The sequence below is a fragment of the Erithacus rubecula genome (genome assembly GCF_903797595.1).
Source record: "Erithacus rubecula genome assembly, chromosome: 3".
Classification (NCBI taxonomy): domain Eukaryota; kingdom Metazoa; phylum Chordata; class Aves; order Passeriformes; family Muscicapidae; genus Erithacus; species Erithacus rubecula.
In genome coordinates this window covers 37238181-37263913 of record NC_136689.1, presented here as the reverse complement: position 1 = coordinate 37263913, position 25733 = coordinate 37238181, and the positions used below count along the sequence as shown (strand labels likewise).

Genomic DNA, 25733 nt, shown 5'->3' with positions numbered 1-25733 from the left:
CTTAGAGCCTTTACATCTTAAGGGCAGTCAGCAGCTCTAGATCGTGATAATAAGCGATTTGAGATACTCTGGAAATGAGATAACATTACTCATTTCTGTAAGTAAAGGGCAAGAGGAGAATTACATATTCCATTTTCTGCTTGATGCCCAGTTGGTTTAAAGGTAGTATTACAGTCTCCCTCTCTGTTCTTTCAATGATACTTATGAAACTACTTTTCTAATTCATTCAGGCTACTGGGACACCAACAGACACACTAAAATTCTGTTTCTTTTTGCCTGTGAAGAAATGCATTATTATATTTTCCATGCATAATAATTCATTATTATATTTTCCACTTATAAAAAGATATATTTACCCCATTAAGTCATTAAGTTTTGTTGAAATCATAAAAACAACTTCTATCTTGCTTCTGTCTTGCATTACTTTATTTTGCAGTGTTGGGTTGTTTTTGTTGTTTTTGTTGGGTTTTTTTCTGTGTAGCTATGTTCAAATCAAGAACTCTATCATTCAGGCTGTCCTGCAAACCATATGTCAGATCCAAAGCCTTGCTAAAATGAGACTATAGGAAGAATTAGTTTTCCTGTCTAATTCAGTAGTTTGTTTATCCTGCAGATCTGCTTATTGAGACACAAGAGCTTTCACAAACCTGTGAAGTTACCATTATCTTTTATGAGACTTATTGTCTGCATGTAATAATTTTCTGGCTTTTGTGCTGTAAAAAATCTGCTGATGCGTGCACAGAGCTGAGCATGAGTTGAGTCTGTGTGAGAGGGACATTACACAGAATTGCTGGACATTCCTATTAAAAAGCTCAACAGCTCTTTGCCTTTTTGTTCTTATGTTTCAGGATAGATGCAAATGTTTATACAGATAGTGCACTGTGGTTTTGATTTTATGCTTTATTGCATGTTTTTGTGTCCTTGTGAGCTGAGCTATACTAGTAATAAAAAGCATGAGTCAAAGCCCACTTCTGAGCTTGTGCCTACAAGCTAGTTCTTATGGGTGCTTTTCATTAAACATATTTGGAAAACTAGATAGATTTTTATTTCTCATGCAATGCACAATTGTTCATTATGTTTTGCAAGGGGCTGTGTTTTGCTGGCTCATGATAAATGTATCATGTACCATAACCCATGGTCTAGTACATTTTATACTGAATATGTATAACTTGCAAAATCCTCTGTATAACTTGCTCCAAAATACTAATTCTGCTTTGCTGTTAAATATTGAAATATTAAATATTGAAACAAATTTTAAAATTCCATTAGGCATCAATACAGCCTATGGGCTACCTTGTAATTTTTCAGAGTTGTTACTCTGGATTTTTCACTACAGATGAACTTAAAAGCAAAATTGACTTTTACAGAACAAAATATTCAAATGATACATCCTATAATTCACCACCCCCAAGCAAAGACAGCCCTCAAGAAAAAAAGGCAGAGACATCGGGAATTGCAGGTAGGGTTACAGGAGGGATTTGTGCAAATGAGCCAGGCTGCCCCATGGTCCTTCCTCTGGCTTTAAAAGGGAATGTCAAAGAGCAGTCCAGCAAGGAGCTGGGAAGCTTGTCAGTGCTTCTGGAAGGTGCAAAATCACTTTTCCCACCTGCCTTGAGAGGAGACAGGAGGCAGCAGTGCTTGTCCACCCTGTGCAACTGCTTGATGAGTGGGAAGGGAAGCCTGAGGCCTTCCAGAAGGTGTGTGGTTCATGGTATGGCCAGGAACCAGGATTCAAACCACAAAATTACCCTGGCCCTGGCCTAGAGGAGACTGGCAGCCACCATGTAAATCTGAAGCATCGGAATACTGTCCAAAACACCCTCATCCCCTGGGCAGCAAACTCCTGTTAGATAGTCATTGGTTAATCAGATGCATTCATGTGGAGGAGGAGGTACTTGGTGAAAGTGGGAAAACACCTAACTACACTGATTAATGCTAATTGGTTAATCACCTTTCATTATGGAAAAAGTAAGGATGTGCAGGATGGCAATATGGCTATGCAGTGCTTCTGTACTGGAGACCAGAGCTTGAGAATTAATTCCAAATGCCACCTATTCAGGCCAGAGGAGCTGAAGATTCCAAAGATATCTCTTTTAAAAAAAAAGTTTATTTAGGGGCAGTATGGGAATATTATTTTCCTGGTGCAGGGCTGTAGATCTGAAACAATACTCCGTATCAGGATACAGTATGTATTTTGGTGCTTACAGGATCGTGAAGACTACCTTGTTTAAAAAAAATAAAAAAGAAAAAAAAAGAAAAAAGAAAAAGCAGGATATAATGCCAATGATGGAGAAGGAGCATAGTGGCCAGTCTGGTGCTCTCTAGCAGGGAGGTCATGCAGGATTTGAGATAGCAGCTGCTGAATCCTGTGTGCTCAGGGACTGTGACTCACAGCCATGAGACCTTGGATAGCTCTTTTGTGGGTAAGTGCTCAACACTAAAAAGATAATCTAACAAAGCCTGGTCCCTGTGACGTTAGCAAAGCTTGGCCATAAAAATTGTGTCACTTCTGGCAAGAAAGAATCTTACTCTGCAGTGTCCATAAAGATCCCCAGACACTACTAGCCTGATGTAGTGGAGACTCTGTGACTCATCCACATCCTTCCCATTTGTGCCTACTCAAGTACTTTTGAGCTGTAGACTCTTAAAAAGACCTGATTTCCTTCAGTGTCTTACACAACTATGCCCTCAAGAGGAACTGGCTTCAATTAATGTGGACACCACTTCATATTTTAGCTAGTGTGAAGTAGAAGCTGTGTTGTGCCTTCAGAAGACTGTGCTATGCATGCTCCAGAATGCATAAATAGTTCTGTATTTCCACACTGTTTCCATCTATGGGTCACATTCCTTGGAAAGAAAAATAGGAAATTATTTCTGGCATATAAAATGTGGTATTCAAGCATCCTTTAAAAAATATCCCAAGACATTTGGAAAGATTATTAAAATCAGAAAATATTTTAATTACCACTATGATTTCAAATATTACTTATTATAATTTTAATTAATGGTTTAACTAATTATCAGAATTATTATTAAAATCATCATCACAAACCAGGTATTACAAATGGGCTCAGTTACTGTGTATCTTTTGGCAGTTGCTAAATCGACCTAGTGGAGATGCCAGATGGGGGAAATGCTGTACATTTACAGCAACATCAAGACCTGCTCCGAGAAACTTTATCTCTAGGTAGGTATGAGGAGAAAAAGAGGATGCACACTCTCCATTTTAAACTGTGGCACACAAAAAGACTGCCAAAGCTAGATATGTTAGTGTAATGCTTCAAAACAAAAGACCATCTTTTCTTACAGTTATTTCGTAATTAGTTTTTTTACATAAGTGACAGCTGCTTTTATGCCAAGTCCTAGTCTCATCAGGGAAAATGGCAAAACTCCCAGGATTACTGAAATTTTTCATTTCTACAGAATTCATTGAAGAACATTGTATTTATCCTATTTTTTTAATCGTCCTTTTAAATAGATTGGTGCAAAACCAATACTTTTATGTTTAGTAAGTAATTATTTACAGGAGGGGCAGAATTTTTGTTTAAAACACTCAATTGTTTGCTTCAAGTATGCTTGTGTGTCACTGAGTCACCAAACCACAATTAAATTCTGGGAAATTACTTATTGTTGAGGTTCACTTTGTGAACCTATGACGTGGTGGGATGGGTCAGTCTGATTTTAATTGGAAGCCTGATCTAAATTTGTACCCTCTCAAATCTGGATTGACAAACTGTGGAGGATTTTGAAGTCCCACAAGATGTCAGCAGCAAAAAGACAGACCTTGCATTGTCGCCTTTGGTTGTCTGGTTTGTACATGGCAAATATCAAGCTCTTCCCTTGCAAAATTAAAGAGATTCCATGTTTTCTAGAACAACCCAGATGAGGTCTCGGGTGACTTGCTTGGGAGAAAAGATGGCGCACATATGCTGGAGGTTTTTTTACCAGTTCGTGGACTTGTTAGGGTTGGAAGGGACTTGTGGCGATTATCCAGCCAAGGCAGGGTCACCTAGAGAGGGTTACAGGTGACACAGGAACGTGTCCAGGTGTGTTTTAAATGTCTCCAGAGAAGGACTCCAGGACTTCCCATGGCAGCTCTGAATGCTCCAGTGTTCTGAATCCTGCATCTAAAGAAGTTTCTTCTGTAAAACTTCAGTTAAGTTTTGCATTGTGCGTACTTTGCAAATACAAGGAGCATTATATCCTGAAATCAGGATATATTTCCATTCAATATAATATACTACAGGGAGAAGTCATTTCAGATTACTAGGAAATTAGAAAGGACAAAATAAAATGTCTCCCCAGGGAAGTGGTCACGGTCCCAAGCCTAGCAGAGCTCCAGGAGCCCGAAGGAATGCTCTCGGGCAGAATCACAGAATCATCCAATCTGCTGGGTTGGGACACATCAGGTCACATTCCTGATTCTTGGAGCTGTCCTGTGCAGGGCCAGGAGATAGACTTGGCCATCCTTGTCGGTCCCTTCCAGTTCCAGATATTCTATGATTATGGGTTTATTTGGGTTTTTTCCTCCTTTTTTATTTGGGAGAGGGGTAGTACGTGTGCTTGTGTCTTGTGGGGGTGTTTTGTGTGTTGTTGCTTGCTGAGGTTTCTTTGGCTCTTTATTATTTTTTGTTTGTTTGTTTGTTTTAACCATGAACAATTCCGACCTTTGGAGTGGCAGTTAATTTAATTTAAAGCTATATGCACGTTAAGGCAAGGAAGTACGGAGCGATGGAAAAGCCCGGGAATGGCGCCGCGGGCTGCGCCGTGCCGCCAGGGGGCGCTGCCGCGCCGCGGGCGGCTGCCGCCTGAGGGAGGGCGGCGAGGCGGCGGCTCCTCCTGGCGCCGCTTCCCTGCCCTGTGTCCCTTCCCTGCCCTGTGCCGCTTCCCTGCCCTGTGCCGCTTCCCTGCGGCTCCTCCCGGGGCCCCTTCCCTGCGGCTCCTTTTCTGCCGCGCTGCCCTGTGCCCGTTCCCTGCCCCGTGCCTCGGGCCTTAGGCTCTCGGAGGGCGCGGGGCATGGCCGTGCCTCACACCCCGTCTGGGGCGGCGGGGCTGAAGCGGCGCCCCGGGCTCGGGGCGTCCCGCCCGCACGGCGTGTGCCCGAGCACAGCCTCAGGTGTGGGAGCGCCCCGGAGGCGATGGGCTGAGGTGAAGCGGCGGGGCCGCGTCCCGGCTACATTAATTACCCGGTACTGCGGCAAGCCTGCTCTCTGCTTCTCACCCTTGCCTAAATACGGCAGATGTGCTCTATGTTCAGCCCGCTGCTAGGGGAGGATTTTTATTTCAAGGGAAAGGCTCCCTGTGTGAGGAAACGGTGGCCGGGAGGAAACGGGCAGGACTGTGGCATTGAATGGATGGAGAGAAATAAAATCCACAAGACTGTTAACAAAGACCAGTTTCTTACCGTAAAATTGTGATCAGGACAATTTAAAAATGTCACTTCCACACTAACATTAAAAGAGAGGTATTTTCTGTTCATAGAATCACAGAATCAGCAAGGTTGGAAGAGGCCTTTTAGATCATTCAGTCAAAACACCAAGCCAGAACTACCACAGTAACCACTAAACCACATCATCCAGCACCAGATCCAGATGCCTCTTAAACCCCTCCAGGAATGGTGACTCCACAACCTCTCTGGACAACCTATTCCAATGCCAGACTGCCCTAGCAGTGAAAACTTTCATGTAATATCTAATCTGAGTCTCCCCTGTCTCAGCTGAATGCCATTTCCTCTGCTCCTCTCACTGCAGTCACACCTCGCTACATTCTCCTTTCAGGGAGTTGTAGAGAGGGGTGAGGCTCCCCCTGAGCCTCGTCCAGGCTAAACAGCTCCAGCTCCCTCAGCCCTTCCTCACAGGATATCTTCATGAGCCGTGCTGCCCTTCTCTGGACATACTGCAGCACCTCAGTGTTCTTTTTAAAGTGAAATAAAACTCACCCAAAGCTGAACACAATGTTTGAGGTGTGGCCTCACCAATACTGAGTTTCCGAAAGCGTGACGCTGTTCTCAGGCTAGTTTTCCACAGACATTATTGGGGTCAATTTTAGGCCTGGGATTTCTTACTTTAAAATTCTAATGAGCTCTTGTCACTATTCTGGAGTAATGCCTTTAGGATTGTATCTGCTTGGGTTGGATTGTGGGTGCTTAAACTAGGGAGCGGGCTGGGATCATCCAGCTGGGCACTGTGTTTTGGGCAGGGATGGCTGAACAAGGGCATGCTGCCTGTGATGCCTCCATGTGAAAAACGTGAGGGCTGGTGTAAATACTGACATGGCTGAAGGCTGTTGTTGTCACTGATATCCATACGTTCTCTCCTGGCACTAAATTAGCTTGCAGGACTTCGATATTTGCTACCAAACATAAAAAGAGTATAGTTAGAATTTCAGCGTGTGTGTGCATATGTGTATGGACATATGAAAGGGGGGCACAATCTGGATACCAAAAACAAGATTTAAATGTCAGATTCAGTTCTTCGCAGCTGCAGATGTCTTGTTAATAAAATAGATGTCATTGTTCAGTAGTTAAATACATGTAAATTAGTTTTCTACCATATGAGTAAAATTGCTATTTACATCTCAGAACTTTGTAAAAGTCAGTAGAGTTTTGGGTTCAGTTGACTGAGTAAGAATCAATATAACTTTGACAGAGAATTTCTGATTCCTTTGAATCCTCTGTTTTTACTGAACCTGAGAGTAATGAGCATATATCATTAGAAACTGTAAAGTAGAAACTAGTTAGCTTCTAAAGTCACATAGAGAAACTTCTGCAAAAAAAATAATGACAAGTATCCCATGAAGTGGGAAGAAGCTTTTTTTTTTTCAGCATCAGTAGGCATAAGCTTTTCAACATTACTTCCAAATCTCTATTAACCACAGCTCCTCCAGTCCACCATGTTTTGGACCTGATCTACATTTGTTACATCATGTAGCTTAGCAAAGTGCTTTGATTTTAATGTGTTAAGCCATCAGACATGAACCATGCCATTCATGATCCAGAGAGTTCTGTCTTGGTAAAATGTTAATGGTATTCTGCAGATGAGCATTTATGAACATATTACATGAGGGTTTTTTCCTTTTCTTTGCAGGTGACATTGGTGACGGAAGAAGGACAAGAATGATTACATATCCATAACTCCCAGCAGTATGTCAGGTAATCATACTTGATAAGAACACCTGTGCAATATTTCTTGCCTTTCTGGAGCTATTATTGCTAAATATTTATTGAAAAAATGCTTCTTTAACAATTTCTGAATTCATTGATGCTGGGAATGGTAATCTTTCCTCCATCCAGAGCATGGAGATTTGGGACATACGATAATCTTGCTCAACATTTTTAAACTTTCATTGCCCTTGGTTTGCCTTCCAGAACCTAGTTGTGTTTTGTTCTCAATGCACATTCCAACTTCAGCATTCCTGCTGAAGCTGACAGCACAGTAACAGTTTCTGCTGACTATCCTGTTATTTTGCACCATGGACATATCCCCTGAGCTTCAAAGTGAGACAGTCAAATTTATTTTACATAGATTGCCGAGTCACTTCAGAGAATTATGGACTAGGTCCACAGGTTTGTTGAAGATCCAGAGTTGACATGACCATTAACCATTTTAAGCCTGCTTAACCATGTTATCCCTCCCAGTTGCAAAGCATCTGAAGGTTACACATAAATTAGCCGTGTCAGAACCCCCATGTGTCTAATCCAGAACAGGGTGTCTAAAAAGATGTGCTGATTGTGTGGAGATCATATAGAAGGGCAGAGAATTTCAGACTTCCAGAATTTGTTTTAGTATTCATCAATTTGCCTGAGAAAATGTTCTATTGATACTGTTTGCCCTGTATTTCAAGGGTCAAATGCATAAATGGGACCTTTTAAAAACTTGCAAAGTACAGCATGTGCTACACAATAAAAATCATCACTGTATTCCTGGTATTCTGCCCAAGAGTCATTTCAACTTGACTATGCAGATCAATTCTTTTTTCCTTTTCCTCAGAAGGTTCCCATCCATTTATGCTGACCAGCAAGGGGTAACAGATGCATTCACCAACAAAGATCTTCTGACTTTAAGAGTCTAGATAAAAGGTAGAAGGTAAAATTCATTGGAAGAAACAGAGTATTACATAAATACAAACATTCTTAGTAAACCATATTATTTGATAATGTGAAAAGGTGTGTCTTTTTATGGTTTCTTTGCTGCCCATTGAAGCAGAGACAAATATAAGAAGGAAGCAGAGAGTGTTGAGGCGTTTCGTGGTGTGAAGTGGAATACTGACCCTTGGTTTGTGTGTCAGGCTCTGGCAGCATCAGTGTGCATGAGGATTGGGAAGGAGTTAGTGTCCTTAGGCAGCATTGGCAAGTAGGCCCTGCTAGAGTGGTTTTGCCTTGTCCTGAAGGCATTCTGGGCATGGTGGTGTCATTTAGCAAATACCTGTTTTGGAAGAATTTAAAGCACTGGTATGAAACTTGATCTGTTCCAACTCTCTGTTGTGCACTCCCTGTCTCATGCTAAACTGTGTTTCATGGCATTTTACTACAGGGCTTGGCATTGCTGTGGTTTTGGAGGGAGCAGTTAATAGCTTCTGCTGTGCCATGGCAAGAGGTGAGGAAGGAAATGCAGTGTACCCACTGTATCGTCACCTTCTCTGTTGGATCTGTGGCTTCTGTGGAGGGTGGGTTTGTGGAGATTTTCCACTAGCACTCTAATCAGTCCTGTCTCCCTGGACTTGCCCCTGGCAGGGCAGCTCTGCTAAGCTCAGAGAAACACAAAGCCTAATTGGAAGGACCTGTATTTTCTGCATTTCTTCTGACAGAAGTCAGCAGAACAAATACATACAAAGAAAATTATCATCAAGTAAAAAAAAAAAAAAAACTTACGATGGAGATGGCTGTACAGCTATAAATGTCCAGCACTTTTCATTATGAGCATTTCATATTTTCTGATTATAGGAATGACATTCCCTACATGAGCGTAAATGTGCAGAGAAGCATGGATGAAATGAAAGTCTTTCAAACTGTATAAAAACTTCATAAATACCATGATCCAGAGTGAGACTAGAGTCCTTTTCTAATGAATGATAATGGAAGTTTAGATTCTGTTACTGAGTCACTAGAATATGGCAGCAGAATCTAATGTGAAACCAAACCAACAGGCTAAAATAACAGGCTGTATTATTCTGTATTTTTGATCATTTTTCTTGCCATATGTTATGTTTCTCCTGCAGTATGCATTTTCCACTTGCAGGAACTGCCTAAAAGCCTTCAGGTTCTAGTGCAATCCAGAGAAGTTTTTCTGACCGGAGATTGTAGAATTTGACCTTGACAGTAAAATCAGACTTTAGTACATTTGCAGGCTAAAAAAATTTGTTCCCAGCTTTCTTTCTTTTCCGTCTCCCCAGAGCTTTCCCTCTTCAAGGCTGAACAGTTTCAAATTTTTCAAGTTTTTATTATAACAGAGGTGTTTGATTCCTCAGTTCATCGGGGTGGCCCTTCTCTGGCTCACAGGTTTATGACCTCCCTGTTGCGAGGACCCCAGAGCTGGATGCAACACTCCAGCTCGTGAGAAGGGAATAGAGGAGTAGAATCTCTGTGGCCACACTGCTTTGGATGCAGCCCATGGTATGATTGGTTTTCTGGGCTGCAACAACAGTGTTCATCCCCAGTTTTACAGTTGACACCAACGACTGCCACCCACAGAGAAATGTCTGAGAAAAAAAACTGTATCAGCATTATAAAATTAGTACTATCTTAGCAATAGGAGCAAGTTCTTTCATGTGCATTCATTTACACAATAGAATGGTTAAAAAGTTGGGAGGTATTATTTTCTCATTGAGAAAATAGTACTTTCAAATAAATATGTAAAATAATTTTAAAAGTTCTTTCTATTTTAACACTGTAATGAAGCTTCTGGTTTAGCATCACTATTCACTGGCCATAGCTATCACTGAAGGTTCCCCTACGTTTTCTCCCGAAATGCAGGACAAACTTAAGACATAATTTCATCTTACTTTATTTACTAGAGTGAAAACTGAAGAAGAAATTCAAGAATGGGTTCTTAAACCTAGAAGGTAGTGTTTATAGAATACAGTAAATCTCATAATTTTTACCTTCATGGCAGATGAAGAGAGAATGTAAAGAGTGTAGTAGTGCTTCCAGTAAAAACTGGAGCAGTTTTTTCACTGATTTCAGTAATGCTGGGGTTTTACTCTGCTTTTACTTGGGAGCTTCAAAATCAACTCAGTCATTGTGTTTCTACTCAAATATCCACACTGTTCTATTTGGTAATAACTGTAAAGTTAGATCAAGATAGGAATTATAATAAAATTAAGTGCTTACATTGGGGAATATAATTTAAATGTCATAAATGCATATTTTCAGTAAGTAGTGTTTAATATGCAACGTTTCTTGAAACAGGTCCCTCATTTGGAGAAGAAAATTAATCAACTTTTGTGCAACAAATCCGTTTGAAAACCAGTGTCTCCTAGGGTGTTGCACGTAGTTTCCAAGAACTGGGAAAAGTAATAGAATAGGAAAGGTAGCACATTTTCTTCATGAGTCTTTTCACTGTAATGCTCATTACCCTGTAAACTCAACATTAATTCAGGCGAAGAACAGTTTATTGTGTAACATCAGCTGAGAAATTATTTCTCCCGCATTTCTATAATGATTTTCCTGGGATAATTTAATTTGACATACATCACTGTCTGACACTTCTTAGCCTGCCAGACCATGATAAAATCCGACTAAGTCAAGTGTATTATTTCTTTTAAGTAATGGACTTTTTAGGAGGACGGTAAATACTTTAATATAAGGTTTTGTTACGCCAGGATTCAGCAGCTTTGTAATGAGCTTTTGGGGATTTTCAAAAGGTTAACAAGATTTATATTGTGGGATGTTTTTGCATGAAGCTATGAATCACTCCATGATGGCTCTTATTATTTAGAAGCGTATTTCTGAATATGCAGTTAAAAATATCACACTTGCTAAGTTTTAGGTTACAGACATTCTGGGTCAATTTAACCTTTTTATTTTTTTCAAAATTTATTATTTTTAAAAATGCTTTGTAAAAGTGCTGTAGAAATAGAAGAGCCAAATTGTCTGGGAAACATTTTGTAATGTTTCAAATTTTATGCAGTTCTTTAATATGTTATGTTTTCTTTCCAAATTACTTGCAGTTTTTTCCACAAAGATCACACTTAGAAAAAAAAGGAGGAGGGGGATCTGATTAGATTTCACAAAGAACAGAGAGAACAAACTTTTTTTTTGTAGTATCAGTATTTTTTTTCAGTTGTGTCGCATTTGCTAGTAATTTTAAGTGCACTTCATTATATTAATGCTGATGTGTTTTTTCTATTTTGTTTTTAATGATCTATCAGTATATTTAGTCTGTTTTTACAGTAGTTTAATATAAGCTAGAGCTGTTTCTTTTGTTAACTCATTTTTCTGAAATTTATTTACAATGGGTGTAGGCTGTTGTGTTTGAAATTTTGAGTGTAATTCTTAGACTGCATAGCTGTGTTTCACTACTGACATCAGGTTAGTAAAACTGCAAAGTGTTGTCAATATAAAATGTACTTGCTCATTTTGCAGGCAAGAAGCTTTTGGAGTAGTTATTTAAAAGGAGTAAAATGTCCTTCTGTTTTTTCTAAGTCTTCTCCAATAAAATAAAGCACTTTGCTGTGCTTGCCACAGGAGTTGCAGCCTGCCATTTTATAATCTTCAAAAGCTTGGCCACAGCTGCTCTTTAGTTCTTCGGATAGCTGTATGTCAGAGCAATGAACTTTAAAACACTTGTCCTTGGTACTGATCCCTGTATGTAGAGAGGACTGTAATTTTTCTTTTCGTGCTGATTGTAAAGCTGTTGGTAAACTGTAGGATCAATCCAATAGGGCACTTTCCAGTTATCTTCATATAAAAATACCTTCTACATTCACCAAGTGCACTTCTCATTATGTTCTTTAAGAGCATCAGATTTGCTACAATGCTTATTGTAAAAGAAGAGAAGTGTGTAAGGAAATGTAAATGTTGCCATACACAAGGGCCTTTCACTATTGCTTTGTTATGTTTCTGAAAATAGTTTAGACCTGTACCAAGCTTGAGTTTTATTTGAAGTTTAAAAAATTCTCTCCTCACATCCAAGTTTGTCTTTCTTGCTGAAGAAACTTTGACTGTGTCATTAGGGCAAATTTTATTTGTTTATTTTACCTTTTTTTTGTCCTTAACAAATTACATGTTTGTCAAGACTGCTGGTTTTAATACCTTTGTTTGTTTTACTTAGCCATTACTCAAACCTCAGTCTTTCAATAGGAGATGTTATTTCAAGATGTTGGCTATCTCTTTAAGCAGTTTTAGAACCAAAATAACTTGAAGTGTTTCACCAGCTTGAAAAAACAAAGATCTGTGCATGTATCCCCAGGATTTTGTTAGCAAGCAGCAGCCAAATATACAGTCCACTCCCCGGTGGGAAGAAGTGGAAGGTCAATGAGAGATTATGGAAAGACCATGTGAATTGATTTGAAATCTCATGAGGAAATTAATACACAGAATCAGCATTTTAGAAAAAGGTGGCAGTGATCTAAGTGATTTATGAAAGTGATTTGAGTGATTTCCTAAGTGGTTTCATTGTAACTTACTTGTTTTTAAAGATCTGTTTTATGTATTTTTGAGCCATATTCTGAAAATGGTGTTTTGTCTTCTCACTTTTATTTTAGTAGGTTCTCAGGCATTACGAGAATTATCTAACACAACAAGAAGAGAGTAAACAACCATTAGCATTCCCATATTCACACAAACAGTAGTCTGCAATATGAGCCCTGGAGAGGTGGATTGCTGTCTGTGGGGAATTAAATCAACATTGTTTTAAAACAAACAGAGGGAGATGGTTCTGTGCATGAAAAGACAGACACTGGGATTCCTTGCCAGAGGGGATTGTGAATACAAGAAATGTACACAAGATTAGACTGGCTGTAGTTCAAAGAGAGATCCATTGAATATTGCTTCATTTTAGAAAGGCCACAAGAGCTCAGGCAGTCCCTTGGGCTGAGGAGTAGCTGGGGATTGAAAGACTCTTGGTGGGAACTCTCATATGTGCTGTGTTCTTACTCTTCCCGGGTGTCCACTTATGACTCCCTTTGGAGAAGAGCAGCCAGGTGAGCCCTGTGGTTCAAGTATAGCTTCTCAGAAAAACTCCCTCCCATGTGTCCTGCAGAACTATGACAGGAAAGGATGCATTTAGCTTCTATGTAGCTGTATTGGCTAGCACCCCTGTTCTAGTTCCATGGTGTGTCCCAGTATTTTGCTGCTTTTTCCCATATAGCTTTGGTCATTCATTCCTTTGGTAAGTTTGTTTTGTCTGTAGATGCTACAAGATTCCATATTCATCTATACAATTCCTGTTCATTTCTCAGAGGGCAGGTTTTCAGAGAGCTCTTTACATGCCAAAACCCTGAGCCCTGAATCAGTTGCTTCTCTATGCTCAGAACCTGCCTCTGGTTAACTTACAGATGAACTGTCTTATTCTTCTGGGTATACTTTTTCTCTGATTAATTCTTTCTCATGTTTAGAAATTTGAGCGTAATGTCAACCTCAGGTCATGATAAGTATATGTGTAGTATTACTTTAAAAGTTAATGGAAATTTAGTGTGTTTTTAAAAAGTGATTGCACTGATTCACAGAGGAGCTCATTAAGATACATTAAGGACAAGGATAAAGCCATTACACTGTTCATTACAAGTTTCCTAATATTGCCTTTTCATGCACATTAGACACTGTTTACAAAGTTTACAAAGTTTATTGTAATTATCTGCACACTCTTTTTTCATGGTGATTTAATATTTGTCAAAAAGGTTGAAAAAATTGAAATTTTATCTTGAAATTCATATTATAAAATGTAATATTTAAATATTTTATAATATTGCCACTGCTAAAGCAAGTACCAGGACAACTGTCCTGGATTAAATAACCCTGGCTGTTTACTTCCACAAGCATCCACATATGCATATGTTTCTGAAATATTGAAAACCATCTAATGGTTTCAGTAGACATTGCTAGTTCTACCTGCTACAGTTCCTTTCACTCTACGATTTTTTTTTCTTATAGTCACTGTATTTTTTATATTTTAAAAATTTATAAAAGAAGTCACATGTTCTCAAAGGTTTTATTTAGCACATTTGCAGAGGCAGAATTTGCATATTTAAAAAGAGGAGTCTGGCTAGTCTGTGTGAGCTGAGCTCCATCCTTCTTGCCTATTCATTTATACTATGAGCCTAGTTTAAAAGTTGCGAAACTCAATTATGAAGGTTTCCTTCTTTTATAAGGAAGCATAAGGAGAAAATGCTGTGTTTTTTTGGGAGAAAATGAAAGGATGGGAGAGAAAAGAGGAAGAGGAGAGAAGGAGCAAAATAAATGAGAGAAAATAAAATGCTGTGAACTGGCAGCAGGATCAATGAGAAGAAATGAAGCCTTAGCCTTGTCTGGCACATACTGTTTTGTCTTTCCCAGCACAAAGAGACATGAAAACTTTATGGGCTTTTTTTATGGTTAGTTTGGAAGGTGCAAAATGCTGGAGCGAAGTATAAATCAGGTTTTAACTTTACTGAGGACATGTCCTTTAACTGTAGCTTTGTTGCTTTTTTTTTTCTTTTTTTCTCTCAATTCATCAAGTAAAAATTCTCTAGTGTTATTGGACTGGGTCCATACAAAGCTAGGCTGCTTCATCAACCTACTGTGCACCCCTCAGTCCTAATCCTGATTACATTTGCCTTAGTTGATCTCACTGAAGCCAACCCACTTCAGTGTCCTTACATGCTTGCATACCTCAATGGCAAAAAAAAACCCTAAGCAAACCAGTGAAGTGATGTTGTCTTTGCTGCTCTTTTTTCAGTCAATCTCAAATATCCAAGAAGGTGAAACTTTACTATGTACATTTTGCAATCAAGTAAGTTAATGACAATTCAGAGATCTCTAAGTTGTTTTCCTACTTGCCACTCTTTTGATCAGCTGCAAATTGAAATACTGTATAGAGAGAATTTACAGTGGAAATTCTGCTGTGAGCAGCTTTGGAATGTAAAATAACTTCTTATTGTTAGAGGAAGTGTCTTTGTAACTGGGAAAACAGCAATCCTCTGACATCCCAGAACTGTTAATTTACCTTTTGCCTAAGTGACAGCCTGTTGCTGAGGGTGAAAAATAAATGTTTGCACTCTCCCAAAAAGTGTGAGCAATGTAGTCAGTCTGTGAGGAGCTGGGACTGATTGCCTGTGTGGTCACGGCAGCTTTCATCACCCATGGATCTAGCTGTCAACTGGAGCTACTGTGGTATAAAGCAGTAATAGTAATAATGGTAATGCAAATCCAGCCTTGATTGCAACAGGGCAGAGCCCAAGCAAGGAAAATTAGTGTTACTCGCAGGGCACAGCAGGGGGAATTTAATGCAACCTCTTAGGTTGTGAGCGTGGGCATGCTTTCTTTCAGTATGGTTTTTTGGTCCCATTTTGTGCACTCTTGAGTTTTCATCAGGATCAAGGTTCAGGGTTGGTATAGAGCTCATTCCAGCAGGAAACACTCTCCTCCTGACTGGCTGGCTACCACCTTCCATCTTTCTGGGGAAACAACTTAATGCCTGTCTTCACTTGAGTTGTACTAAAAATGGGAGAGCTTTTTGTGTGTTGCTTCTTTGACTGCTGCTGGCAGATACTAGTAGAGAACTGGGAAAAATGAACCACATGTAACTGAGATAAAAACAAATTAATTGTTCCTTATTTTTGGTAGCCCTTATATACTGCCATTCAGGTAACACTGGATGTCTGAGAACAGGCCAACCTTTACAATTACCCATTAAGGAATATTTGCTTTGGCCTGTAATAAAAGAATGCTGAGGGATTTCCCTTGCCTAACCTTTTAGTTAAGCTTAATGGGCACTTCATCTGATAAAACTTTCCTCCTTCTATAAAAACAAACTTCCCTTTTAAAAAAGCCTTCTGATGGGAATTTGATGAAGCCTTTTGACCTGTTGGCTGCTGAGATGGCAGTTATTGATATGATGTGCATTTTGAAATTGCTTGACAATTCCGTGATGAGAAAAGATCTGGCCCTGCTTGTTAGTCCCTCTTAACTCTGAAACAGGGCCTGTGGTTTTAGTCATGCTTCATTCCAGTAGGCTGTACTGCTTCCTGCCTTGATTATAGCCATTTTAACAGTAGCTAGAGGGAGATGCTTCTCTTACAAGTAAGGAGTGGAGACAAAATTACATTATCATCCTTTATCAAAGATTTTGGGTTGACAAGACCAAGAGCAGATGTAGGAGATTTCAACTGAGTTTGAAGAAGCCGTTGAGAAATTTCAGGCAGTATATGTTAGAACCAACAGAGTAGAATAAAGAATATACTCCTCTCATGAAACTAATTTAACATTATAATAAGACAAATGGTAATTTAAGACATAAGCATCCGCTGTTCCACAGTATATGAAGTACAAGAAAAGGAGACGAAATTTAAGAGCCCTTGGTGGTAGTTCCTTGCAACTTAATCTTTGACTGGCAAAGCCTGAATGTGAAGTGTCCCTGGTGACTGAGGAGAAATTGTGAAATAAAGTGGAAACTTGTAAAATTCAATGAACTGTAGCTGACATGGCAGACAAAATAGTGGGACAAATTTCAGAGGGAACTAAAAGGTAAAGAGAGGACATAGCTTCTTGATGTTTGGCTAGCCTTGATAAACTCGGCCTGGGTAAATTTCAAATGATGGAGACTGTAATAGAATCAATTTTTCCTCATAGTTTAAATGTGTGTATAATCATATTTCAAAGTCCCACAGATGCTTTGCAAACAAAGAAATCGGAAAATATGTTTTGATTTTATTTTTTGAGTTGCAGAGGGTTTTGGAGTTCCTTGTTAAAGGTAAAAATCTATAAGCCTTCTGTGGCACCCTCTCTGAATCCTTGGGGAACAGAATTTTTACCATAGTCATGAATGTATGGGTTTTAATTAAAATCAAAGGTAACACATCTGCATAAGCAAAGATGGCCTTTAATATCAAAGATAAATTTGGAGAAAGGATACAGAAATTTTTGCCTAATGAGATTGAACAGCCTGGATTATTAATTACTGATCTTGAGGATTAATAGCAAGATCTGAGAAACTGAGAATATGACCGACTTTTCTAAACAAGTTCAGTAATTATGTTGCATCAGTGGCCTGCTCAAGGAGCTAACAAAGCATGGATTTATTTATGAGTGTATTATAGAAATGCCTGTATTTTTAATATATATATTGCACATGCCTGACTCTAGCATTTTGTGAAGATGCAATATTGTCCATGCAGGGAGATAATTAGGGTGAGAAGAAACTCAAGGAAGAGTAGCTTTTTACTGAACCAGGTATGCTGTTCAAGGTTATGCAAAGTCTAGAAGAGTGTTGGGTTGTAGTGCACAGTTCCTCTCTGTGCTGCAGAAAATGAAGTGTCTAAGTTCAGATCTTAGAGGGAAGTTCTCAGCTCCCAGAGGGTCTTATCAGGGAAATCCTATCTCTCCTTCTGAGTTTAAATTTATGAAGTCAAGAAAATATCAGAGTGTTAAAATTATGAAAAAAAGTTTTATATGCTGTTGTTTGGGGTTTTTTTTAATTGCCTAGTATTTCTGGGTTACTTTCACTATTCTATTTTAAACTGATTATCCTCCTACAAGTGATATTCTTTTTCCATATTACCTGCATTTAGAATTAGATTTTTATTTTACTTAGAAAATCAAGTCTGAACTAAGAGCAGATCTATAAAGCTAGAAGTAAGTAGATAAGGGCAAATTTTATAGGTAACTTACCTGCCCTTTGCATTGAAGTCCGTGATGCCAGGTACTTTCTCAAATTTATATTATTGATGTCCAGCTCAGATACAATGAGTAGAACAAATGGACTTGTAGCTGCAAATGTCAGGTGAGCTGGTATTCCTATCAGAAAAAAGGTGTTTACACCTAAAATTAAATAACATATTGAGGAAAGCTGTATGTACATACAGGAATTAACATAGGATAACAGTATTTAAAACTAACCATGATTAAGTTTTCTGACTTTGTCCCATACTAACAATATCCCATTTGAGAGGAGTCCTTAGACAAAGGATTCCGAACCAGCAATGTTATGTTAGATCTGGTAACTGAAATCCCAATTTACTTTGAATCTTTTTTTTTCTGGAAATTAATGACTTGGCATGCACTTACTTACTAATATGTACTTTACTGAATGGTATGTAAAATTAACTCTTAGATTGATTAGAACAGCAGAATCTTACTATGATTAAAATTACCATGGGTATCAGTCATCAAATATCTGGAATTTGCTATTTTCTTTATGCAAGTTAAACAGCTGTTTTGTATTTGAATTTTGTTACATATAATATAAAATAAGGTAATATCTTTAAGTACAGAATGTGATCTTTGATGGGTCATTTCTACTGAATCTAGTTTTGCTGCCCAGAAATAGAAAATGGGCTATATTTAGTTTTACAAATTTTTCAGCTAGTGGTATTTCAGCTTCTTCTACACCAAAGAATAAGAAATGACCAATTAGATAAAATCATGCAGCTTTGATATTTTTCATTGTCTACATTGGAGCCAAGTGTCCGTGCTCCTGTGATAAAATTAGCATCTCTGATTCTTCACTGTGACCACAGGCGGAGAAAGGCAGTAGGTAGCAAAAGCGGAACTGCTAAGCATGCCCACATAAGAATGTCACACTTAGGTAACAGAGTGTCCCTCAGGTCAGCCTACGATAAGAGCAAAGTCAAACAAGGCTGAATCCTTGATGTTTTGTGTTTTAAGTATCTGAAAATTGTTCACGACCAGCCTCGACCTACAAGACCTCAAATGATCATATGAGCAAGGCAATAAATCGGTGGTAACTTGCCCTGGGGCCCATGTTGTAGTTGTGATGTTGTGACAGTTACATCTAGCGTTAGCCTGTCCACAGAGATCTGCCTGCTTTTTCAGGATTCTCAGACAGGAAAATTTTATATTCACTTTTACTGAAGGGGAACGATGGTGGCTGAATGGGCATGGCTGAAAGGTTCTGCATCGTATCAGTGCAGTCCAGTGGAGATGCATGGGAATACCACAGCATCAGGAGAGCTGGGAAACCACTTGCTTTCCAAAACTCCACACCTGAGCAAGATTTTGGCACAGCCAACAATTTGTAGCCCTGCAGTATTTGCCAAACATCCAGGACGTGACCTCCTGTTGTGGGACAGACTGATTCACCTTCCTGACAGAAATCAGAAATGGAATGTAGTGGGCATAACAGAAAATAATTTCTGTAGGAAAAGACACTTCAAATATGATGATATCCAGAGGAATGGACAGCAGCTTCCGCAATGCCTACATGCTTCAACTTGGACTGGTACAATTTTACAGCCAGGCCATACAAAAGCAAACTTTCAAATCATGTCAAGTGCACAGGAATACGAAAAAGAAGAAAAAAAGTGTAAAGGTAACTGACATTGTCATGCAGAGCACAGAAAATGCTGTATTTAGAAAAAAACAAAACAAAGCAAAACCAGGCTATGTCTTTGTTTAGTGTCAGGGGTTTGGCCATTGGTGAAAGCATTATTATGTGGGGATGTTTTCTTGCTACCAACCTTTTAATTTTTATTTATTTTTCCATCAGTGGTAATTGTGGTTTCTAGTTTTCTATTAAATTTAATAGCTTTGTAAAGAGCCCTTATGACAATGTGATGAGTACTTACTGGGGTTTTCTGTGTGATACCTAATATGAAAAAATAACTCTTATTTTAGAGCCTTTTAAAAGTATTTGTCTCTATGGTCTTTATAAGCTGATCAAAAATCTTTTCTGAACTTGGCCTTTTTAAATAAAGCATATCTTTGATACATTAAAAATGAAAAGACAAAAGAAAGCATTCTTTTCTACTTTCAGGGTGTTCAGCTCTCACCCATGACTGTGTTGTTTAACTTCTTTCTTGTTATTAACCATAGCCAGAGTCTCAGTAAATGCATGTACAGAGCTCAAGTGGGACTTCTTGTTAGGAATATTGTCTGCCTCACTAGTCAGGAGAATAAAGCATTTTCTCTGAGGTAGGTTGTTTTATCCACATCAGCATAGTATTGAAGGAATTCCTTTTAAGAATCTCAGTTGCTAAGATATTAACATAAGTGTAGTGGTTAAGTTATTCTTATTCCTCTTTACACTTGGACAAATAGTTCTTCATTGCTTTTCACCTAAAAAATAATTACTGTATATTGGCAGGGGGGATTACAAGTTGTTTTCTTTTACTTAAGTCTTGCGTCACTCCAGGAAGAAAGATTACAGTGTCAGGCAGGATATCACCTCATGAAAAAGTTAAACTGGTCTAAGTACCTGATTTCTTTAGATTTAGTTGTGCTTTACCTCAGAATGCCTCTCTGCTAACAGATGTCAGGTGTTGATCGCTTTAACGTCTTACTAGGGGCTGTCAAGAGGCTACCAAACCCAGACAGTCCCATCCAGGAGCCTGTTAATTATGTTATGTCAAGCTAAATTAGCCTGTTTTCTGCTTGGTTTTATTTTTGAACAAATGAAATTTCTTACCTTGATGTTTTCATGCGAAGTTGAGGCAGGGAATGACTCAAAAAAGGTACATGTTTTAAATATTGGCCATTACTTTCTCAAGAGATAAGCTCTGTAATTAACTGATGTCTGCTAACAGAGTCTTCCAATTATGATATATGGGGAGGCTTAACAAACTGGTTTGTCTGGGTCACAGGTCTATAATGACTTTTAGTAATACTTGTTCAGGGACCATCTTAAAAGTTGTCAAAACTATTCAAGAATTTTGTTTGCCCATTTGTTAGCCAACATCTCAAGAAGCAAGTGCTTTTTGACGAGACTGTGTGCTACCTATCCATATCGTGAATAGTGCAAGAAAAAGCAAGCACTAACCCTGGAGGAGTCCTGATCAGAAAAGAGCAAGCTCCATTCTCTTTTTACCACAGTTATTCAAGGTGTCGAAAATATTTTGAGGGATAGCTGGAATTGTAGTGAATCTGAACGTTTAAATATAAACTATGACATTTTTTGTTATTCAAGCAGACTAATGAGTCTGAAGTATTTCAATAAAAGGCACATCACACTGGCATTTTATGAGTCACAGACCAATTTAGTGTCATGTCATAACTGAGGTACAGTGGGTTTTGTGAGAGGAATAGAGAAATGACTGACTTGGTACACTTGGAGAAAAGAGTGTGCTGTTGTCTAAGTAAGATTTTCCTCTGATTTGTACCATAGGGCAGCTAGTTTGTATCTTCCTGCATCTGTTGCAAACCCAAGGAAATCATTTTATGTCAGAAAGATGTAGCTTTTTTCCTTCAACTGTTATAATAAATGTAGCATAGACAATATGATGATTTTTTTAATGTCTTATCTTCCACTGAGACATACTCCAAAATTTGTGAAATGTTGTTGTGACTTTTCAGCACTAGAATTCCATAATCCTACCTACCTTATGATTTAGTCACAAGTAGAATTCTTAAGATAAACACCGTGAAGAGTTAATTTTCTGTTCTTGTAAATGTTTGTCGCTATCTTGGATTCCGATGTTTGAGGTTTTTTTTGCTTAATCTCTAACGGTAATTTTGCATAGTCATAGTTCTGAGGGACCGTTCTGAGTTTTTGATCATAGTGCACAAAGTGAATGAATAAGGTGGTGCAAATGCATACATTAAAGAGAGATGGTAACTCATTGTGTGGGCACTGAGATAGTTGTATTTGACAACTTCTGGGTGTTGTAAAAGCTACATTAGTAGTTTTGCTCAAAAGCTGTTGCAGTTTTCAGTATATTTTCCTTACGAGGTGAGAAGATCTAGGATGTAGTCCATGTTATGAAAGTGAAGGTCTGTGTTTACTCAAAAAAGCAGTGATCTAGTATTTTTTTTCCCCAAAACCATCAGAGGTGGCTGAGACAATTCAGGCAACAATAAAATCAATAAATAAAAAAATATAACAGTTATTTTTTAATGTGTAAAATTTTGTTTTACAAAACTAGGAACTGATAATACAAGCATACAAAACTGTGAGGACTTCAGAACAGAATGTTTAATCTTTGCAACTACATGTTTAAATGCGCAAAATTATTTTACTAAAACTTGGATTTTTATTCATCTTTATGCATGAAGTCTAAACAGCAACCAACATAAGATCCTTCCATTTGGTCCTTCAGAAGTGGCATTCTGCCCTGAGTGATTTGAATGCTCTGCAATACCTCCCACGTACCGACACTGCCGGATCTTTTGGAATGGCATGCAGGGGCACTGTCTGCAGCATTGCGATACCCAGGACTCTAGACCAGGGGTGCACAGTTTGGAAAAAGGCAGGAGAATAGGACTCTTGCAGGTAATATGCTACAGCAGATTGAATTCCACTGTGTGATACTTCTTTTTTCTGTGTCAGGGACCTCTGTTGGTTGGGCTGTAGCATCCAGAGGGTTTTTTGTATTTCCTTAAACTTTTCTGTGGGTTCATTTTGATGGGTTTTGAAACTGAACTAAGTCATAAGAAGAAGTAAGTGCATCTTACTGAGGGTATTTCATTGTTTGTAATTAAAAGTCTCAGTCATAATTTATAAAACAGGAGTTAATGAAGAGCTGAATAGTGTAGTTTAAGGTGGTCTCTTCTGCACACTCCCCTTTTCAGGCATTCTCAACCTGATTTCTGCCTACCCAGTTAATATCACTGACTATGCTAGATTCCTGATTTACATCAGGGTGAGTATATAAAAAACTTTGGGGCATTCCAGGCACATGATCAGCAAGTAATTCCTGCCTTTTTTAGAATGATGGACTAACACCTTAAACTGTGAGAGGTTTGAGCTTTGGATCCTCTGCCGTTATAGTGTCAAAATTTCTGTTTTATCCCTGGCCTGTTGCTTGAATTGAAGAGTTTATTCTTATGGTGATTAACTTCCATGTGTTCACATAATCAGACGCGTGTGAACTAATAAAATTCCAAGTGTGATATTACATTGCTGGAGGCAGCAAAAGCTCAACATGACTTGATGTAAAGACACAAATAATCCAATCGAAATACAAAACAAAGAAAAACTGTTAATGTTATTCTACTCCGCTTTCAGACTTTTGATAAAGACACTGACTGTCTTGTATCAGATAATTTAATTCAAAGGCGTTCATGAAATGAACCTACAGGATTGGACTCTAAAAGATTTAAATGAAAATATTTTAGGAATATTTCAGTTTTTAAAATCTTTGAACTGATTTGTTTCCAAGGGAACAAAAATCTGCAGAGCTATGAATCTCTTTAATATTAGCGTATCAAGGTAAGGAACCCACAGTCCCCAGCAGTGTTCATCTTTTTTTTTGTCATCGTTGGAAAAGTCTTACAATCATTTCTTGTTTTCTCCCCATCCTTCACAGTTTATGTAATTTAATTTCCTTGCAATATTTAAGGAACTCTTGACAAAAAAAGTACAGGTAACACATTTCCAAGCATTACTGATATAGCGATAGAAAATAAGAAATGTTCGAAGAGTTTATTTTGGAACAGAAAGTAAGTCACAGGCTGTGTGATGTTGAAATACCATTTCCTCAGGTGCCATCCTGACCGGAACAGCTGTGTCTACACAATGTTTCAATTCTGTTTAGTTTTTCAGTAGCAAACCTAAATCCAGTCAGAGGGGGAACAAACGAGAATAAAAGAGTTGTGGGAATTTTGATTCTTCTAGTAAATCAAATCCACACAGGAGAAATTCTCACTAAGAATTTAAAGCCCAGATCCCCAAAACTTTTCTGGGTGATGTAAAAATATCTAGATATTGTGCTGTGCTAACCTGTAAAACAGCCTCATGTCTGTGGGAGCTCTACATAAATTCCTGTTGGCGGTACCGGTTTAATGTACCCAGTACTGTACTTGGGAATGTTTTATTGGGAGTGTGGACAAGTAAACTCGGCAAGCTGTATGTGTTTCATACACAGGAGTGTTACCAACCCATCACCTCGGTGGGAATGGTTTGGGAGTTTTGGTATAAACAGCTGTCGCAGAATTACTGGAACGAAACAGGCGTGTTTATGGAGTGCTGAGCATCCAGTATTGAAAAATCAGATCCTTCATGAGACATGCTTTTTATCACAGAGAAACTCACTGTTTGTAAAATCTAGATGATGGGCCTGATCTAAAATGAAAATTAACTTCTATTGTGTGCTTTTTCACACTGTATTTTACAGTGGTATTTGCTGAGTTAGACAGTGGTAAATTAATGAGGATTCATTAGGGTTTGTTGTTGGATTTCAGTAACTGTTTGTGATTTTAATGAAATAAAATATATACATTATTACAGTTTTAGGAGAACAAGTTCATTTTGGAGGCAACTTCATTGAGTAGCACTGATATCTACAGAGTTCCGTCTTACTTACCAAATGCATTATTATTTTATGAGCAAGTCAATAAGAAATGTATGTCAAAGATGCTTCTTTTATAGTTAGTGGGGGAAGAAGAAATCCAAGTATGAATTTTAACATCTCTGATAATTCGAAATACTTGTCCTGGATTTAGTAGTTAATTAGGTACTAACTGCTGCTTATTTAGATAGGTTAGTTATAGTTGTATGTTGGAAGGGAAAATGTTTCTCTGCTGGCTGTTTTTATTAGTCTGATATATTTAGCAATATCAGATAGGGAAAAATATGGATATGTCATGCCGAGTTCTTACCTATTACACTGAACTTCTGAGGACTGTTTAATAGTATGTTCATCAAGATTGTCAGATGTACGCTGAAGATCCTAGAAGAAAAAAGCCAAGTTACACAGTAATGCTCACAGTCCTTTAGTTTAAAATAGTAGAATAAGAAAGCTCTCATTATCAAATCAGTAATAACTCAGCTTCCTAATAATAAGAACAGATATTAGAAAGGGATGCCAGTTTGTTGCTGACTTCACAAGTTTTACTGTATCGTAGCTGTGCTGTAAAGAAAAAATACATTTTTCCTAGTAAAAAACCAAATAACAGCTAATAAAAGTTACAAGTAAAATAATTTGTTTAGGTAAAAAAAAATGGTTGATTAAAGAAGGTGTATTTTCCATGCTAAAGTTTGGGGTGCATTGAGCAATCAAAATAGCATACAGTTTTTGTTGTAGTGGCATTGTCATGTTCATAGTTCATAGGTGAGCCAAAATGAGCAAAAAATGTTCCTTCCTTTCCTCGCTCTGTTTTCAGAAAGAAAAGGTCTTCTAAAAGTACTTCATTACTGAAACAAAAAAGATAACCAAGCAGAATAGCAAAGCAATTAGCTTATTGATAATATTTAAGCAGTGTTCTTTTTGCTGATTATATTATTTTGAAGTTTCCCACCTGTTGAACTCAATAGAAATTACTTCTTGAAATCATTGAAGTTTAGAAAAGCTGCTTTCCCATAAATTCATTACCAGGCAGTGGGGAGGATTGTGTATGTGTGGAAGGCTGAGGAGATTCATGCATGTAATGCTGTAAAACAAAATCAATAAAGCTGATGACAGATTAAGTTGCTAAATTTTGTAAAAGTAGACTACTGTTTGGGTCATCAGCACAGTACTATTGGATTTTCTATGGTTTAATGCTGAAAAACAGGATTATTGATTTTAGGATTTTCAGCGTATCCCCTCTGGGAGTTCTTAAGCAGTCTTTATAATTCTTCACACTTAAGTTGACAACTACAGTGACATAACTGTGTCCTTGCCTTAGTAATCGTTTTCTAATCATATTGGAAAAGGCTGGAAATGGT

General features: G+C 38.2%; 1 protein-coding gene across 9 annotated transcripts in view; it reads left to right on the top strand.

The window, feature by feature from the left end:
- THRB (thyroid hormone receptor beta) overlaps positions 1-25733 on the top strand; it is a 152763-nt gene that overhangs the window by 96999 nt on the left and 30031 nt on the right. For all 9 annotated transcript variants that reach the window (XM_079299668.1, XM_079299665.1, XM_079299672.1 and 6 more), the window contains one exon: positions 7086-7150. In XM_079299668.1, the coding sequence (XP_079155794.1) occupies positions 7144-7150 (7 nt within the window). In that variant the 5' untranslated portion in view covers positions 7086-7143. The remainder of the gene's footprint in view (positions 1-7085; positions 7151-25733) is intronic.